The 18,608-nt window shown below is 55.1% G+C and overlaps 1 protein-coding gene and 1 non-coding gene across 4 annotated transcripts in view; one reads left to right on the plus strand and one right to left on the minus strand.

The window, feature by feature from the left end:
• Itpk1 (inositol-tetrakisphosphate 1-kinase) overlaps positions 1-18,608 on the minus strand; it is a 133,736-nt gene that overhangs the window by 40,317 nt on the left and 74,811 nt on the right. For all 3 annotated transcript variants that reach the window (XM_078050743.1, XM_078050744.1, XM_013364689.3), the window contains one exon: positions 1,964-2,081. In XM_078050743.1, coding sequence (XP_077906869.1) covers positions 1,964-2,081 — 118 coding nt within the window. The remainder of the gene's footprint in view (positions 1-1,963; positions 2,082-18,608) is intronic.
• Trnaa-cgc (transfer RNA alanine (anticodon CGC)) lies at positions 14,313-14,389 on the plus strand. Its single transcript has one exon. It is a non-coding gene; the product is annotated as a tRNA-Ala (tRNA).

Genomic DNA, 18,608 nt, shown 5'->3' on the forward strand with positions numbered 1-18,608 from the left:
AAGCCCAGACTGGGGCCCATCTTCAGTCTGTCTCCCTCCAAAGCCCGCGTTTTACTCTGAAAAAGTCCCTTGTGGCACCTTCTCTGAATCGTCCACTTCCACTGGGCTGTTTGTGGACATCAGAGGTGGCTGCAGACCTGCCATCTGCCTCCTCCAGTTGGCCGTATCATGTCAAACGCTCTTCTCTTGCCCCTTTACCCAGTGTCCAGTAAGCACGTCTTCGGGAAGAGGCTGATTCCAGAACCAATCCCCATCTTGGTTTCTATACCCACCAGGAAAGGGAAGTAAACCACTCCAGGCCCAGGGAGCGAGGCTGCTGCCGTGGTGCTGAGGCACCTGCCCACAAGGGGGCCCCGGGAGTCTCTGCAGGCTGCACACCAGGCTGTCAGTGTCAGGCGCCCAGGAACAGCCCCCAGACCCCTCCAAGGACATGGGGCTGGCACCCAGCCCTTTCCCGGAGCGTGTCCTTAGAGAACTGAGGATCACCATCTCTCAGGACCAGCACCCTCTGGCCTTGGATGGGAGGCAGGAGCTAGGAGCCTGGCTAGCTGCTGGCCCAGGCTGTGTGACGTCAGTGCACCTGCCAAGCCTGTGGCTTGTGTCCCTCCACTCCCACCAAAGGTTCATGGGATTGAAGGCTTGGTCCCCGGGTGGTGGTTCTGAGAGGGAGGATAACCTGTAGGGCGTAGGGCCTGCAGGAGGTCCTTAGGTCACTGGGGTGTGAGCCGGTTCTCCTGTCACCCCTGGGTAATTCTTGTGAAAGAGTTCTTATGAAAGGAGCAAACCTGACCCAAATCAGCTCTTTCTACTCCTGGTTCAAGATGTTACCATCTGCTTGTTCCTGCCTGCTCCCACCATTGTTACCTACTATAAAGTGACAAAGCCAAGTTCTGGCCCTTGCCAGAATCTGTAATATGCTGGTTGGACTTTTCAGCCTCCAAAACTATGAGCTAAATAAACTTCTTTACTTTTATAAAGGTAGCCTGTCTCAGGTATCTTGTTACAGTAACAAAAAGCTAAGTTACATAGCCTCCATGACTTGTGTGAAATGGGAAGGACCACTGTGCCCACCAAAGAGCACTGAAAGAGACAACGAAAGGAGGCTGCCCAACCCAAGAGCACAGGGTGCATATCCAGCGAATGCCACCCCCATAGTTCTGTGACAGTCCCCTTGCAGACAGGCTGTCTCCAGCCCTGTGAAACAAACTGCGCCTGCTGGTCCCACCATAATGGGAAACAAGCAGGTCAGGGTTCAAGGCAGCCACGGCGCAATGGAGGTCTGTGTGGCTGGGGACAGGAGGCCGCCTCTCCTGATGCCAGGATGAATCCTTAAGTAGCCCCCAAGCCCAGGCAGAGCACTTTTTCTTAAAAATTAAACAATAGTCCCAGCAGGGACCAGAGCCCAGAAGAGAGAACTAGGAAGTTATGAGCACGATTCTCCAAAAAGTCTCCTGCATGCGGACACACAGCTTTAAGAGGCTGTCTGGGCTTCCCTGGAGCTGCTCTGCTCCCTGAGGGGCGGGAATAGGGAGAGGGGCTCCTTGGGGACAAGACCCTGCAGCCGGGGAAGCTCCACACCCAGGGGCAGGCTCCCACCCGCCAGCAGAGTGCACCCGTGGAGTGTGCCGCCTGCTGCCTGTCTGTGTGGGGACGAAGGCCCTTCGTTTCTGTTGGAATCCTTGGTCGGGCTGCATAACTCCACTGGCCCTGGACTCGTACTCCCTGATCACAGCATGAAGTGAACCCCAAGGGTTCAGAACAGCAAACAGAAACCTCTCCCAAACAGCACCCCGAGTGAGAGCAGGGAGAGGAAGGACCTCCCCAGAATGACTGTGCCCAGGAACTCAACTGCTTCCTGCACCAAAGTGCTTAAAAAGACACAACCCCTTCCCCTCCCACGCACTGTCCACCTGTGACCACAAGGCAGGGCTGCGAGCCACGGATGCTGAGCACACGCCTGTACCTTTCATGTAGACCTCAATCTTGCGGATAAGTTCATAGGACTTGGAGCGGTCAAGCAGGGTCCTGATGGCAGGGAGGGGGTCCAGGACAATGGTCTCAGGGTGGGCATCAATGTATTCCTGGAAGGAAAGCAGATCTTGGTTAGAAAGCAGGCTGAGGCCAAGGAGACAGGCACAAATTCATCCCTGAGCCCTCGTGTATCCAGTGTATCCATCCCTTTCTTGTCCCTCCCCCATCACATGACTCTGGCGTGACCAATCAGTGCATCCCAGCCTAGGGCTACTGGCTCAGGAGAAGAGGGATGATCCTGAGCCTGTCCAATCAGAAGCAGGCTCAGGGGGTCATGCGGGGGAATGGTAGGATAAGAATGTCCTCAGCTTTAGGAAGAAGGTGGACACATGGAGACTGGGCAGCTGTGAGCAATCACCATGGGAACTGAAGGCAAGGCCTGTTTGAGGCCTAAGCTCAGAAAATAGCTGAGGATTAGAAGAGCCACCAGGTCTGGTCAAGTTGTCTGACCCCTGGATAAAGCCTCACCTGAAGCCAGATCTGATCCCCGTGCTGATTTGCTCCACAGGAGAGCCAGCCCAGCACTGAGACGGGGGCCAGAGGGAAAGAGGAAGGATGCTGGGGGCATGAGAAACTCTGTGGGAAGGAGTGATGGACAGAAGTGTCCCAGATGGCTACTCAACACTCAGGAACTTCCCTTTAATACCTATTGCCTTTGTGGTGGCACTATGGAAACGCAAGAGTAACTGATAAAAGCCTGTTCCTCTCTGGCTCTTTAGACCCTTCGATTCTGAAGACAACATCATGGAATGCGGGAGAGAAGGCAAGGGTCTAGAAAAGCCTGGCCTGGAGGAAGTCCATTCCCCCTGTGGCGGGTTGAACGATGCCCTAGGCACATGTTCTGCTCCTACCCCTCTGCGTCCTGTGCGTGGGGCCTTGTTTGGAAACAGTCTCCAGATGTGATAGCTTAGGAAGTGGTCCCACTGCACAAGGGTGGGCCTGATCACCAACTTCCTTATAAATGAGGCAGAGATCGGGACACAGGGAAAGCCCACACGAAGACACACAGCTGAAGTGTCGTGGGCACCTGTTAAGGAGTGCCCGTGAGCACCAGGAGCACAGCAAGGGGTGGACAGGTGCCCCTCAGAGCCTCGGGAACAACAGCTGCTAACCCCTGGACCAGGCTTCAGGCTTCCGGTACTTGGCTAGACCACGCCAGCTCACTCTGTCCCCTCGAGGTTCTCCCCACACAGCCAGCACACCCCCTGGAGGGTCAGTGAAGGTCAGCAGGGAGCACCACCCAAGTCTTCTTTACTGGTAAATCTTTATTTTTTTAAATATTTTTTTAGTTGTAGGTAGACACAACATCTTTATTTAATTTATTTATTTATTTATTTATTTATTTATTTATTTATTTATGTGGTGCTTAGGATCGAACCCAGGGCCTCACACGTGCACATGGTAAGTGCTCTACCACTGAGCCACAACCCCGGCCCTTCTGGTAAATCTTACAAACAAAAAGCAAGATGCACTTGGGATTTTTTCCCCATGAACCCATTTTGGTTTCTAATAATCTTTTTTATTATTTTTATTTATTATTCTGACTCAAAAGCAGGTCCATACCAACTTCCTGAGTGTTCCACACCAGGGCGTGTGGTTTACAGGCTCTTTTCTCTGGATGCTACAATCCCCTCGGGCCCTGGGTGGTGGCCAGGGCACTGCTGGGAGGCCTGGGTTCCTCTCGGCAAACCTGTGCTGTGGACCTACATGCAGGACACAAGCAGCCCCACTGCTTCCCCTCCTTGAAGACAAAACCGTCAGCAGGTCAACTGGGCCAGCTGCCAGCTGCTCAGGCCAAGTGGGCCAGGCAGCTTACGTGGGATGCCCACGTCCCACCAACATGGGTTCAGGGACAAGCTGAGCAGCGGCCTAAGGAGGCATTATCTAGAGCTGCCCTCAAGCCTCCCCCCCACAGCCTCCTCCTCACCCAAGAGCCTGCCGAGGAGCCCCCACCTCTCCTCTGGGGCGTCTGCCGGCACCTACCCTCTGGGCACCATTCCTTCACCAGTGTGCTCTTGCAAACCAGGTCTCGGCTTCCACCAGAGCTTGTCCCTCCCGAGACACACCTCATGAGACCACAGCAACACACTAATGTGAAAAGGCTGCCCCTCAGCCAGCTGGCAGTGCCGGCCGGCTATGCTGGGCCTCACGCAGGCTGCAGCCTTCCACACTTGGTGCCCACTGCTCTGTGATCCTGGCCAACAAGGTCGTGCTCTGGGCCAGGGCCTGGAAGCACCCAGCTCCTGCCCCCACTCCCCACGAGCCAGGCAGAGCCTGTGCCATACGAAGAGCACGTGGCCAGCAGCAAGAGACCCAGGCTCCCAGTGTCGTCCACCTCGGTGCACCTCTGGGCAGGTGCTGGGCTCCTCAGGGCCTCTATTTCCTCACAGTGACTTAAGAAGTTACTGAAGATGACTGCAGAGGTCCTCATAAAGACAAAACTGGAGCCGGGTGAGTTTCCCACTAGAGGAACCCCAGGAGCAAGGTCTGGGGTTCCTCTAGTTCCTCTGAGGCTGCGGGCTGCTCTGGAGTGGGAGGGACAGCCACTTGCGGGAGGCATCGCGGTGACAGCAGGGTTACACACATACTCTCTCCCCTCCTCCAGTATCAGATGCTCATCATGCTGGGTCAGCCTGGTCCTCCCCAGGCAACCCAGGCTGCTAAGAACAACTGGCGTGCTCCCCCTCCCCCACAAAGGGCCCGAGAGGAGGATCCGCCAGTTGCTGAGAAACAGCACTGACGTTGGTCCCACTTTATGCACCAGGGTGGGTGACCTTTCAAGATTCAAGAGAACCCAGCATGTGAGTTTAAGACAAACTCAGTGGGGAAAAGGGTCATGAGAAACCAGAAGGAAAAATGTCTGCCAAGCAAGTGCCTGTAAGCTCCGGAACTTGCACGAACGCATCAGGATGACAGTCGCTCCAGCACCGCCTCTCCCGGGAGGACACAGAGGGAGGACACAGAGCGGGCAAGGGGCTTTGTCAATAGCCTGCCAGCCACAAGTGGAGTTTCTCCCAGGCTTTTCAGTTTATCTATTGTACTGAAGGCCCTCATGCATTTTTCACAAGTCTCTTAGAATTACCAAACAAATTGCTGGAAGAAAAGGCCCAAACCGTCTCCATAGCAAACGGAAAACATGCTCCCCGAGGGCCAGCCTGCCAAGGAATACCCAGAGCGGGCTCCTGGAAGCGGAAGTGCAGGGCCTCACACAGGCCCGCACAGTCTGGCCCGCGGCACCAGGAGGGGTGGTGAAGGGACTGCTGCAGGGACAAGGGGGCAGAGAGGAGCCAGGTGCCCTCCCAGGCCCAAGCTCCCAGGGGCCTGCAAGACGACGCCAACATGGGCATCAGGGCTCTGTGGGGCTAGAGGGGTCAAGCTTCTCCTCTGAGAATCTAAGCCAAATGAGGGCTGAGAGGAGCATCAGAGATACCCTTTCCTCTGTGGTCCTTGCAGGCAGGAAGTGAGGAAGTGTGAGATGCAGGCTTTGTTCTCATCTAGTAGAAGATGCTGTCAGAAGTCCCACCCCTGCCGCTGTCTGTCTGGGAACAAGATCCTGGAGGGAAGTCTCTGAAATGCCTTAGGTAAGCCCGAGTCTGAATAAAGCCATCGCGGGGAGTACTGTGGGTGTTGAGGATTCACGAACGTGGAAGGAGTGGGTGGATACAGAGAAGGATTCTCGTGGTTCTGTAACACACAAATTTTAGAGCCACACCTAAGGTCTTGGGCCAGCCCTGCCCTGCCCTGCCCTGTCCAGCAGATGGAAGAGCAGGCCAGCTCTGACCTTGGGACAGGAAACCTGGCTGTCCTGGTCTGTGCTAACCTCTTGCTTATGCCTGGAACACACACAATCCCTGACCCAAGAAGCCCAGCCTGTGCCCTCCAGGGACAGTGTGGCCAGGCAGGGGAGTCCACCAACCCACCATACCACCAAGTCTACCACACAGGCAGGAGGGGTCACCCGCTCCTCCCAGAGGCAGGAGAGGTCCTCACTGGGGGTGTCTGCCCTCTGGATTCTCAGGAGGGGCAGGGTGTAGAGGGAGAAGCAGGTGAGTGCAGAGGGAAGGAGCCTGAACCCAAGCTGGGGGCTAAGCTGCGGCGTGGCCCTAGAATAGCTTGCAGCTCGCTCTCTCCTCACCCACGTGACTCCTTTCTAAAATGAAGTCTGCAAAAACTGGGCAAGGGGCAACTAGGTCCTCCCCTTCTCCTACCCCCCACCCCTAGTTGTGCCAGACTGGATGTGAACACCAGCACTATCTTTCTAGAAGGAACAGGAGGCAGCTATTCAGATGGGAAGCACAAAAGAATAATAATCATGGTAAAAATAATCATAGCGATCACCAGGGACAACCTAAAAACAAACGAGCTGGCGCTTACGCTGGGCTTGCTATAGGCACCATGCTGGATGAAATGGTTTTTGAGCACCACTTCTTTTAATATAAAAGATTAATCCTAAGATTAAGAATTAAAACTATAAAACTCTTAGAAGAAAACAATGGCAAAGATCTTTGGGACCTTGAAGTAAACAGCCAGAGAAGGAAAGGCTGGACAACTAGACATCACCAGAACAGAGACTCCGTGAGTCAAAGGCCTGGCGTTGAGCAGCAGGACCTGTATGCGGCCTTGCTTGGCAGAGATGCCCAGGCACTGACCCAGCCGGGTGCTGGGAGGAACCCTGGGCACACCCTGAAGCCCCTACAGGTCTTGAAGCACCTCACAGGCTTGTGGGCCCCCCAACAGCACTGAGAGAGTGGCAGGACTCTCCCGTCTCCCTCAGGACCCTGAGAGCTGACAGGTTTTGGTCAGAGACAAGGTCCCCAGCTGTGGTTCTGCTGGGCCCAAACTCCCGCTCCCCCCCACCAGTGGTTCCACTTTCCACTAATGACCCTGGAGCAGAAGGCCTGCCCACGGGGCTCGGGAGAACTCCATCCAGGGCTGGGAAGCTCTCATCTGGGGAAAGGGGCAGCTGGGAGGTAGGAAAGGGGCCACCCCCTTCTCTCGGAGCGGGGCAGTGCTGCCAAGGGCAGACAGGCCAAGGAGCCGGGGCCACCAGGCCTCTCACCCTCCTCACATGCCATTCTGGGCCTCCCTAAGTTTGGGCCTCACCTGTGAAATGGAGACTGCAATAGTTCATACCTTCTAGAACTTTATTGAGATGTAATTCACATGCCATGCAATTTACCCACTTAAAGTTTACAATTCCAGGGCTTTGGCATATTAACAGAGTTGTGCAATAATCGGCACAATTTAAAATATTTTTATTATCTCAAAAGGAAACCCCACACCCTTTTCTCTCAGTTTCAATGTCTGCATTCCTCCCAGCCCCGGAAACCATGGATCTACTTTCTGTCTCTATAGATGGGCCTATTCTGGGCAGTTCATATAAATAGAATCAAAATATGTGGTTTTTTGTGACTGGCTTCTTTTGCTCTCAAATGTTTTCAAGATTCATTCATACTTCACACAGAAAGATTCAACATCTCATTTCTCTTTATGACCAAATATTTTATGTTATGAATGCACCACGCTTTGTTTATCTATTCATCACTTGAAAGATATTTGGTTGGTTTCCACTTTTTGGCTATTACAAATAACCTTGCTGTGAGCAGCCTGTGTAAGGGTTTATGTGCACTGCTGTTCACTTCCTGTGCTAGATACCTAGCTGTGGTAGTCCAACGGACCACAGAACAGCTCCTCAGGCATGCACGTCTTAGGTCATCTTGATGACCCAATGTGGGGGCAAGAACAGCACCATTCCTGGTTTTCATGAGGCAGACACTCAAAATACTGCATCTGGCTCTCAGGCCAACCTTGTGGTCTACAGAGCAAACATCCATTTATTTCCATTTTACAAATGAAAAAATCAAGTCCCTGAAAGGTGAAGTGACTGGTTCAAGGTCAAAAATAACTAGCTGGGGTTTTGCCAGGATTCAAAATCAACCATGACGACGTCAAGCTGAGGCCTCTGTGGTGCATCTCATCACCCACTGAAACACAGGTAACGTGGCTAAAGTGCCTTTAAACCTCAGGAAGACAGACACTGTTTGAAACTGAAATGCTGAAGAACTCTGTGCACAAGCAGGTCAGGCAGGTCTGCAGCAGCAGGCAGAGGACTGGAGCCAGAGCCAGCAAGGGGACAGGGGAAAGAGGAAGACGAAGCTGTCCAGACCTCCTGCAGGCTTGGAGAACGGATCTCCTCTGCAGAGGTCTCCAGGGGTCTGCTCCAGGAGAGGTGGCCCTCTAGACAGTCACATCTCTTGGGCACCCACATGGCAGCTGATGCAAGCTCACACGAGCAAGCCTGCCCTGCTGCCTGCAGGGAGCTTCAACTCTCCAGGGCAGCCAAGGTGCCTCACACAGGGCCATGAGCCAAGTGCCAGACTGCTGGCCTCAGTAGGCACGCTGCATGGGGACCTGAAGGCTGAAGGGAGCCACAGGGAAACTGCAGGAGCAATGCAGGACTGGAGGTGAGTCTTAGAAGAATCCCCACAGCAATGTGGGGGCCATGTCAGAAGACACTGCAGAGCAAGGATTGGAGAACTTCAAGTATGTCGGAGGCTGTCTCTTGGTATGGTGACCAGCTTCCTTCTTTCCTCCCAGAAACGAAGGTTTCTGGCCCCACCCTGGACAGAAGGATGTTATGAGACAGGGCAGACACTCCACACAGGTAGTGTGGCCACAGGCCAAGGAAGGGTTTCCCTTCCACCAGTCCATCCAGCTCCATGACCACCTGACTCTAGTTTATAATCTCCCCCAGAGTAAGGGTGAGGCCTGCGACATGCTTCAAAACTACAGATGTTCACACTATAGTAGACAAGACCCCACCCTCCTGGAAACAGATTCTGCAGAAAACCTGACAGAAGCAAATCTCCTGGTCAAGCCTCAGACGAGATGCAACCCTGGCCAGCACCAGTGTGTCCGGCCTACAGAGATGGTAAACTTCTGCCTTTAGCTGCCACATTTGAGGTAACTTGTTACCCAGCAAAAGGAACCAACACAGAGCCTGGCTGCCAATTCTGTGCAAGGGCCACATGCAGAAGGCAGGAGATGCAGGGGGTTTTGACAGGCTTCTCAAACTGAGGTATTACAGTCCTAGAGGTTAAAAAACAAAAAAGGGTGGGGGTGGGGGAGGAAGAGCAGAGCACAGCAGGGAGCCCTGAGTTGCTGGGGGGTGGGCAGCTCTGCACTACCCAATCCAGAGCAGTACACAGTGGGCCTGGTTGGTGGAAACCCACCAAGCTTATTTAGAGATCTACGCTTTTCATGCATGTGTTACACTTCAATAAACTTTTTTCTAAAAAGGAAGCCCTGGCCTGAACAGCACAATCTGGGTGCCAGACCTGCTCTGCACTGTGGCCCGGGCCCGGCCCCACCCAATCCCCACACAAGGCAATGTGCAAGCTGAGGCCAGAACGGGCTGAAGTCCTGGAGCAGCCACATGTGCTTCCAGAAGCCACTTTGCACCGCCGTCAGTTCTCCCATCTGCACAATGAGGGCGAGAGAACCCACCATGTCCTTTCTGCCTCCTCCGCCCTAGGTGCTCCAGTTCTAGGGTGTGATGACCGCACAAACAAAAAGCTCTTGGGCCCCTGAGCTGGGTCAGGCTGGAGCACTGCAGGAGCCAGGGCCGCAGCCTTCAGAGCTCACACAGCACAGGTCCCTGTCACCTGTGGCCAGCCAGGCAAATGCCATACAGGGAGGGCGGCAGCAGGCAGACAAGCATGCCCTGGGGACAGGCCACAGCTCTGCCAGGGATGGTAGACCAGTCACTAGCCCAGGCACGACCAACCCTGAGACTGTCCCCCATATCTCTTCTCCCCTGGCTTCGGTCCTGGCAGGCTAAGGTCTTTTCTCACTGCCCACTTCCCGACTTTCCTACAGTGGCTCTTTGGGAGAGCCAAGCTTCCCCATGATACTCTAGCCTCAGCCAACCCTCAGCTGTATTCTGGAGAGACCTCTTGTGTCTGAACACCCTGTCTGAGGTCTCCAGAGCACACAAGACCAGCCTGTGTGTGTGCACACACATGTAAATGTGTGTGTAAATGTGCCTGGGTGTGCAAGGGTGTGAGCATGCATGTGAACATGTGATGGTGCGTGCATGTGAATGTGAGCATGTGTCTGGATGTAAATACTGACCACCTTCTGGGGGTCTGCTGAGTGGCAGATGTGCTAGGGTGCAGGGGGTGGTGGTGACAGGGTCTGGAGGGTTGACACGAGGGATGCACTGGGCTGGGGAACTAATCTGGTCATTAGGGTTGGGGGGGAGGAAGTTTCCTAAGGTCACTGTTTTTGAACCACAGAGGGTAATGGACATGGGCCTGGAGAAAGGGCACTCCAAGCAGAGGGGACAGCTAAAGCAGAGCCCTGGGGAAAGGCACCCTAGCACGCCTGAGGACCTGTAAGGAGGCTCACAGCCGGAGTAGTCATAAGTCTCAAAAGGGAAGGTTAAATAGGCCAAGGGCAGGAAAAACAGTTGGACACAAACCAACCCAAGAGTCTGGACTTGATCCTAAAGCAATAGGGTCCTTGGCTGCAGGATGACAGGGACAGCTCTCAGTTACAAAGTGACCAGTCCAACAGTCTGCAAGACCATGAGATGGAACTTGGAACAGACGAGGTCTTGGCAGTGCATCAGGCCAGCACGTGTGCTGGGCTTCACTGTTCAGGCAGGATTGACAGGCTGCCTTGACCCTGAGCACAACACCGTCTCTGATTTGGTAGAGCTAAAAAGAAAACCACCATGTACCCCAGGCCCGTTTGCTCCTCAGCCCCCTTACTAACCTGGGAGCTCAGGCTGGGGTGGCCAGACTCCAACAGCACAGGGGTGTGGAATAGAGGCCAGCTGAATGTGGGAGCACAGTCAGGAGCAAGGTGGCCCAGACAAGCTGATGAGGCCAGCAATGCCCTTTCTGGGGCCTTGAGTGTCCAGAGGTATAACCAACAGGCAAGAGAAGAGACTGGAGGGACCTGGTCCCCTCTGACATATGGCAATTCTGGGCCAACATAAGCTATTCAGAAACAGAGGAGGTAGCACATGGAAGGCAGGTGCAGAACCCGTATAGGTTGTGTGGAGGAAACCAGGCCACAGCCAAAATAAACAATGTGCGAACTCGGCAGTTCTACCCCTGGGGTTCACTCCTGTGTTGCTGGGTGGTCGCTAGGACATGCTTCTAAAATGTGATCAGAGACACTCTAAGTGCTCGCTGGCAGAGCCTTGTTAGCAAAGGTGGCTAAGGCCGTTCAAGGCACTGCTGAAAGGCAGAGGGCGCTGTGGGGGCCAACGCGCAGCCACTTCCCAGGCCAGTGGGTCTGCGTGGCTAAGGGAGACCATATTCAGCACCCAGAAGCCTTGAGAAGGCTCACAGCCCCTGAAGCCAATGGCTGCCCAAAGGGAAACAGGCTGGCGGGGCAGCAGGACAGGAGAGACCCCAGTCAGGAATGTGTTCCATGTTCAGAGTCCCCCAAACCAGAGCTGCCACCTAGGACCACACAGATGCCACCAGGAAATCCATGTCTAAGGGCCCTCGGCATCAGTCCCTGTAAGACTCAGCTGGAAAAGATGAGTGGAGCACAGGGACGTCCAGGAAGGGCACAGGACATTTTCTTAGAAGCCACCAATAGCATGTCACTTTCCAGGTGGCAAAGAGAACTGCCTTAGAGGAAAGGACTCAAAAGGCCCTGGGGAGGTTGGAGCAACAGGCCCTGCCTCCAGAATAAATGCCACCAGCAGGTGGAGGGACCTCCATTCCAGATGAGGGAAGGCACAGGGCTGGGGCCTGAGCACCCAGGAGGACAGCAGGGCCTCCCGCGCACAGGCACCCCTAGCCCAAAGAAAGAGGCGAGCCCCAATTGCCACCTAGGTCACCACCCAAGTGGCCTGAGGCATCACCATGTTACAAACCCCCCTCGGCCACCTGTGAGCAGTGTGAGCTTGGACTGGGAGAAACGGGCTGTAAGGGAGAGACTGGTGTTCAAGAGCCAGAGAAAAGCCCAGGAAAAATGTTGCTCCAGCCGAAAACTAACCCTGTGTGGACGAGGAGGCTGGGCAGGAACTGAAGGCTATTATTTTGAGTCAGCAGATCCCTCCCCACCCCCAGGACCCCAGTGAAAACAATACCTCCCTTCTGTCCCTGGAGCCCAGTGCTGAACTTATAAACTGCTCCCACCTTCTCTGGCGGGAGAAGGGCAAGGCAACAGCCTAGGCTATTCACCTGACGGATGTCCGGTGCTCTCTCTCCCAGCACTGGGCACAGAACTAATCAGGTCCTCCAGATGACTAGGAGACTGAGGCCACACGTAGCCTGTAGAGCCTGCAAGGGCCCTGGTGCGACACTGGCGTGGGCCTGGGGCAGCATGACCTCACGGAACGGAGGTCATGGGTTGTTCACTCATAGACCACAGGCCGTCAGGGCTGCAAGGGTATTGGTGGTCACCTGGCCACTGTCACAGCCAACAGCTGTGCCAGGCGAAGAAGACAGGAAAGGGGAGCCTGGTCCCAGGTCATACTGAGTGTGCTCCACAGCAGCAGTCCTTCATTCCTACATACTCCCATGCCAGGGGGAGCCCATGCCAGGGGAAACCCCTGCCCCCACCCTTGCCCACGGCCCACATCTGCTGGTTCCCCAGCGGAGACCTCCTGGCAGCCACAGGCTCCCCTGCCCTATTCACCCAGGGCTTGGACCGGTTCACAAGCAGACACACAGCCAGGCCGCAGGGATTCCCTGCTTGGGGTGGGGGTGGGGAGATCACTAACTGGAATTGTGTGCAGTCAGTGGTGCGCTGAACTCTGGGACAGCCAAGGGTCACTCAGGCCCCAGGGCCAGGCTCCGCACCTCTGCGCACAGCCACCCAGACCTCCCAGGTCCCAGCAGGCTCTGGCTGATGGAAACAGAGAGATGTACTGCAGCCAGCAGTGGCTGGAGCTGCAGCCAGGAACGCTGCCGCCCTCGGTGGCCCTCCCCTAGCCAGCAGCAGCAAGCTCCCAGGGAGGCAGCAGCCTGCCACCGATCCCGGCCATGGCCCAAGGCCTCTTCCTCCTCAGAGTGTAGAAAGTAGAAAACGGCACTTTGTGGTTCAATCAGGGTCATCAGAGAGAGGACATGGCGTGATGTCACTTGTCCAAAGGAGCTGCCCACAACTCCTCAGATACCATAGTACAGGGTCAATCTGGGCCCTGCCTTCCCTCTAGCCCACTGCGGACTATGCTCAGCCACAACAGGTCTTCCAGATCCTGGGTCTCTGCAACTTGCCCTCCAAAGGGTCTCCCATAGGCTGCCCCCTCCACCTGCCCAAGTCTCCCCTTACCAGGACGGGCTCTGTCCCATCTTTTCAGGCCTCAGCTCAAGTGTCAGCTCCCCAGGGAGAACCAGTGTCGAGAACCTCCCACTGCCACAACCCTGACTTCTTTCCTCCAAGTTCTTCACATAACTGAGGCTGTGTTATTTCTCTTCAGTACACTGGTGTTTTGTCTGCTTCGTCCCTATTCCCCAACACATTCACACGTGAATACAAGAAAGTCAGGGACTATGTCCACCTGACCTATTTATTGTTGCATCTGCAAGTCTTATGATTCCTGGCACGTAGAGTGCTCAGCTAAGATCTGCTGAATGAACAACTGAGTGGACCTAATAGTTGATGAATGATCTCACCAATCTATGGAGAGACTGAGAGCACGGGGTGTGGAGGCCTGAAGCAGGGAGCAGAGACCCACCTTGCACAGATGCAGTTAGGAGCTCTGAGGACGTCCTCTGTCCATCCTCAGATGACCAAGGTCAGCAGAGCAGCAGCATGTAATTTACCAGCTAGCTGTACTCTTGGCTTGAGGTGGCAATGTGACTCACTACGTGAAGTTCAAGGAAACCACACTGGGCTTTATTGTACCATGCAGCCGACACAGGCGGCATAGAAACAAGTCAGGAAGTCACGTCCCGACACAACCCAGGAGGAAAATGGAAAACAGGGTGCCCTTTCTGCTGCCAGTGTTACGGATGAAAAGAAGCCCAAGATGGGCTGAGATCCCAATGCTGAAGCCTGATGCATGGGGCCCCAGCACAGATGCCTGTGACAGGAGCAACTCTCCGGGCCACGCCAGCTCTCAGGGATGCTGGAGTCCTCCCTCAAGAAGCATAGTGGGGGGGCTGGGGTGTGGCTCAGTGGTGGAGCGCTCGCCTAGCATGCACGAGGCACTGGGTTCAATCCTCAGCACCACATAAATGTAAAATATTGTGTTCACCTAAAACTTGAGAATAAATATATTTAAAAAAAAAAAAAGAAGCATAGTGGGGGGCTGGGGATATAGCTCAGTTGGTAGAGCGCTTGCCTCGCATGCACAAGGCCCTGGGTTCAATCCCTAGCGCAGCCAAAAAAAAAAAAAAAAAAAAAAAGCACAGCAGTGTTCAACCAGGGGTGCCAGCCAACATCTGCACATCTGGAGCCATTGTGGTCAAAACAGAGGCATGGGGCAAGCGCACTACTAGCCTCCAGTGGGTAGAATCCACAGAAGCCAGGCAGGCCACCAAACATTCTGGATGGCAGAGGGCAAACCCCTAACAACACAGAATTATCCAAAGATATCAATAAAACTAAGAAATCTAAAGAAAACGTGCACAGAAGTTCTTTCTACAACTTCGGGAAATGTATTAATAACCATTTCTATTTCTGAAACCCAACATGCTCTGAGCTGCACACACACACAGCAAGCTGGCCTGGGCTCAGGCTTCAGGGCACCCTCTCCAGCCACCCACCACCTGGGCTGCACCCTGTGGAGTAATGGGTAGCAGGTCTGCCTGGGGTCCAGGCTTCCTCTCGGCATGGGAAAGTGCCTGCAGCCAGCCTAGGGCGCTAAATGATCACAACTCCAGCAGCAGGAAGAGTGATTCCAGGCCCCACCCGCTTGGCCTGGCAAGGTCTCAGTACACAATGGGCAGATTGTGTGGCCGTCTCCACCTTGGGAGGAATGGTCTGTGACCCAGGGCAGCAGGCTCCTCAAGGCTGACCTTGCAGTCACCCCAAGACACGGATCTTTCTCTGAGGCTGAGATGTCCCAGTTCCACCTCCCATGGCACCTGACAGCCAACATTTTGTCACTGCATGACACCAGCCGTGTCAGAGGTGGTTCAGGTGACAACCTCTTCCTCAGGTGAATACTGACCTTCAAGCCAGCTGGGTGGGAATGGTCCCTCAGTTGCTGGCCCAAGGTAGAGTAGGCCACATGGCAGACACTCCATCAAGGTCTCCCACTGCTCTGTGGTGACAACCCAAACCCTCCACTGGGACCCTAGCTCTGACCCCACAGCCCACAGGCAAGCCAACAGAGACCCACTAGATTCTGGGAGCTGTGAAACATCTCGAGGTTCAGATGCCATCTTCCTAACCAGATCCAAGGACCCAGAACAGCCAAAACTGTCTCCCCTCCCTGCCCCCCTCCCCAACAATCAGCGAGCACCGGGTGGCAGCATGGATTCAATGCAGTGGTGTAATCATGTCTGAGCCCCAAGGGTGGGGGCAAAGCTGACCTGTGGCCTTGGGAGTGATGGCCACGCTCAGGGAGGCAGCCCTGGGGCTGGACAGGGCTGCTCCCAGTGTCCCTGTCTCACATGCCAGCCTGCATATTCCCTGTGGAGTGCGGGTTGGCTGGCTGGAGAGGAGCAGAGCCAGGGGTGGCAGCCACGTCCCTGACCCTGGCCCAGCCATGAGTCTCAGGCTGCCACTCCGCATTCAGCTGCCCCCTCACAACACACCTCTTCCCATTTGGGGACACTTTTAAACCACCACCTCATCAACTCCAACTACAAATGAGAACCCTCGAGTCAGCTGGAGCCACAGATAAGGCCAGGAGTAGTGCTACTGCCACCGTACTAAAGGTGATGTTAGGTGTGTCACCCAGTGCTCAAGTGCCAAGCCTGTGTGGGGGTGCCTTGCACACACCAGCACAGCCCAGACACTAAAAGGAAGGGTGGTCAGCACTCACACAGACGTGTGCACACGCACGCACACACACATGCAGCACTCGCCCTGCACCAGGTGCTGTTCTAAGGGCACTGCATATGTCCACCTGTTTGATGCTCACGACACCCTGTGAAGGAGGACAGGAGCTGTGGGGTACTCGGTGCCTGCAGCAGGCGGTCCTACTCCACAGAGGCCACAGGCACTCTGGGCCAGGCGGTGTGAGAGTCCCCAGTTCTGCCGGTCAGAAACCGAGAGCCATTCTGAGCTTCACCTCCATACTGTCCTGCCACAGAGACCTGCCAGCGGGCCGCTCAGGCCAAGGTCCCTGACAGGTGTGGCCTTGAGTCTCAAGCTAATCTGGGCAGCCCTGGGTGCAGTGAAGCCAGGCCTCACCTGAGTCACAGCAGGAAGGGCCTGAAGGCCATGCCCTCCACCCCTTCAGAGGAACCCGTCCTGCAGGGAGGCACCAGAGGCTCCTGCCCTTGCCCTGCCCCACCCCTTCCTGTCCCCTGGCTGATGGCAGTACCAAGGCTGAGTAAATGCTGCTTCTTTCAGGTAAACGCTAGTAAAGAACCAAACAGCCAAGTGCGTGAGCGATTCCTGCATCCCCAGGGACAGGTAAGGGGCCCCCTTCCTAGACCCATTTCACACAACTGAACACTGACAGAGACCTGAGAGGGAGTGGACTCTGTCCTGCCACTGTGGCTGAGAAAGGGGACACTCAGGATCACAGGACACTGAGCTGAGGACAGGTGATACTGGGCCACAAGGCAGGAGCTCCCTCTTCATCTTCAACACCAGTCATGGCTGGCTTTGGGGGTCCCCACCTGCTCCTTCTGCATGGCAGGTCCCCCTCCTGGGCAGATCCTGTCTTTGCCAGTTAAACCTGCCATCCTGTCCCGACTCTCCTATAGAACAGAGGCCACGCCCCACACCTGGCATGAGGAGCTCTGGCCCTGCCAGGACATCCCCATGCACAACTACTGGGCACACACCATGCTCCTAGTCCCCTACCTAGGCTACCAGGTGCCCTGCACAAGGCTCACCAGCTCAAGGCCAGAACCTTGCAGGCACTTCTGCCCATGTGGTGAAGTCTCAGTACTCTGAGAAGGAACCCTTGGGAATGGCTGAATGTTAGGGCTGGGTGCTCAGCCAGCCCCGCCCACAGGGGGTTCAGGCCCTTCCACAGTGACTCTGGACGGGACTCTGTACACAGCAAGCAAGCAGGCTCTCTCTTCCTGGAGTCTAAGAAGCTCTGCTCCATCATGTACTCCCCACCAAGATGTCCTGACTCACCACAGGACCAGAACCAAGAGCCAAGTGACCACAGACCAACATCTCTGAGCCCATGAGCCAAAATAAACCTTTCCTCCTTAAAGCTGCCTTTCTCAGATGTGTAACAGCAATGGGAAGCTGACACATGACTCCTAACACACACATTCTCGTAGCCAGGGTACCAGCCACCAAGGGCAGCAGCCAGGCACACCAGGTGCTGGGAGCAGGCACTACCCCTGCCCAGTGAGGGATGGATGGTGGCAACTGAGGAGGAATAACTGACTTTCAAATGGCCTGAAGGAAAAGTGCGAAGTCAGGAGGGACAAGGACAGGAGCTGTGTCAATCATCAGAGAAGATGCCCCTTGGGAAGTGGCGCCCAGGTGAAGGAACCACTGTGCAAAGACACTGGGCAGGGCAGGCTCCACAGCTGTTGTGGAAGGGCCAGCACAACAAGCACAGAGCAGGGGACATAGGGAGGCTTGTGGTCAGGCCACTCAGACCCATAGGCCACAGTAACAGTCCTGGTTTATGATGACACCACAACAGGAAAGCTAAGCCAGTGTGGACTGTGATGAGAGTGCTTTCCCAGTGCGTGGCTCGGGCTATGAGAACAATCCCCAGCAGCCCTGGCCTCCCTCTGGCTGGGCACTCAGAGCAATGGCAATCAGCAAGCAGCCCCAGGGTGTGTGTGAGACTTGGGCTCCAGGAACACTGGGGACAACAAATGTCCCTCCAGCTAAGTAAGATGGGTCCAAGAAGCCTCAACCTGGACCCAACCTCCTTCCCCAGGTTCATTCAAGAAAACCCCAGGAGGATCCCCAGGCCCTGCAGATCGCAGTCAGCATAATGACCCTTCTGGGGCTGGAAGGTGCGGCAGAAGAGGAGGGGCGCCCTCCCACACCTGGCAGGCAGTGCTGGGAAGGTCAGTGAGCAGGAGGTTCCTGCTGTTCCCCGAGAAAGCTGCTGGAGAGGCCAGGAGGCCCCTGGGGTCTGGCCAGCCCCACTTGCCCATGTAGGCAGGGTCACCAAGGGACCTTTGCCCAGCACCGCACACTGATAACCAAATCTCAAGCAGAGCCGTGGTGGCACCAGGCTGCTGGTTCACACGAGCCTTGGAGTAGAAAACCAACTGAATCATCCCAGTGACTGTCCAGGCCAAGCCATTGTGAGACTAATCAAAATTGGAAGAAAAAAACCAGATTGGGTGTTTCCATAACAAGGAGCTTTAATGATCCACGGCAGCACACCAGCCTGTATCTGATAACCAGGCTCAGATCCCCACCTATCCACCTGGGCTCTCAGCTCAACTTCTCAGGGGCTCAGGTGGACAGGAGCATCCCACAGCAGAAGGCTCCAT

The sequence above is a fragment of the Ictidomys tridecemlineatus genome, chromosome 5, assembly GCF_052094955.1.
Source record: "Ictidomys tridecemlineatus isolate mIctTri1 chromosome 5, mIctTri1.hap1, whole genome shotgun sequence".
In the NCBI taxonomy this organism is placed as follows: domain Eukaryota; kingdom Metazoa; phylum Chordata; class Mammalia; order Rodentia; family Sciuridae; genus Ictidomys; species Ictidomys tridecemlineatus.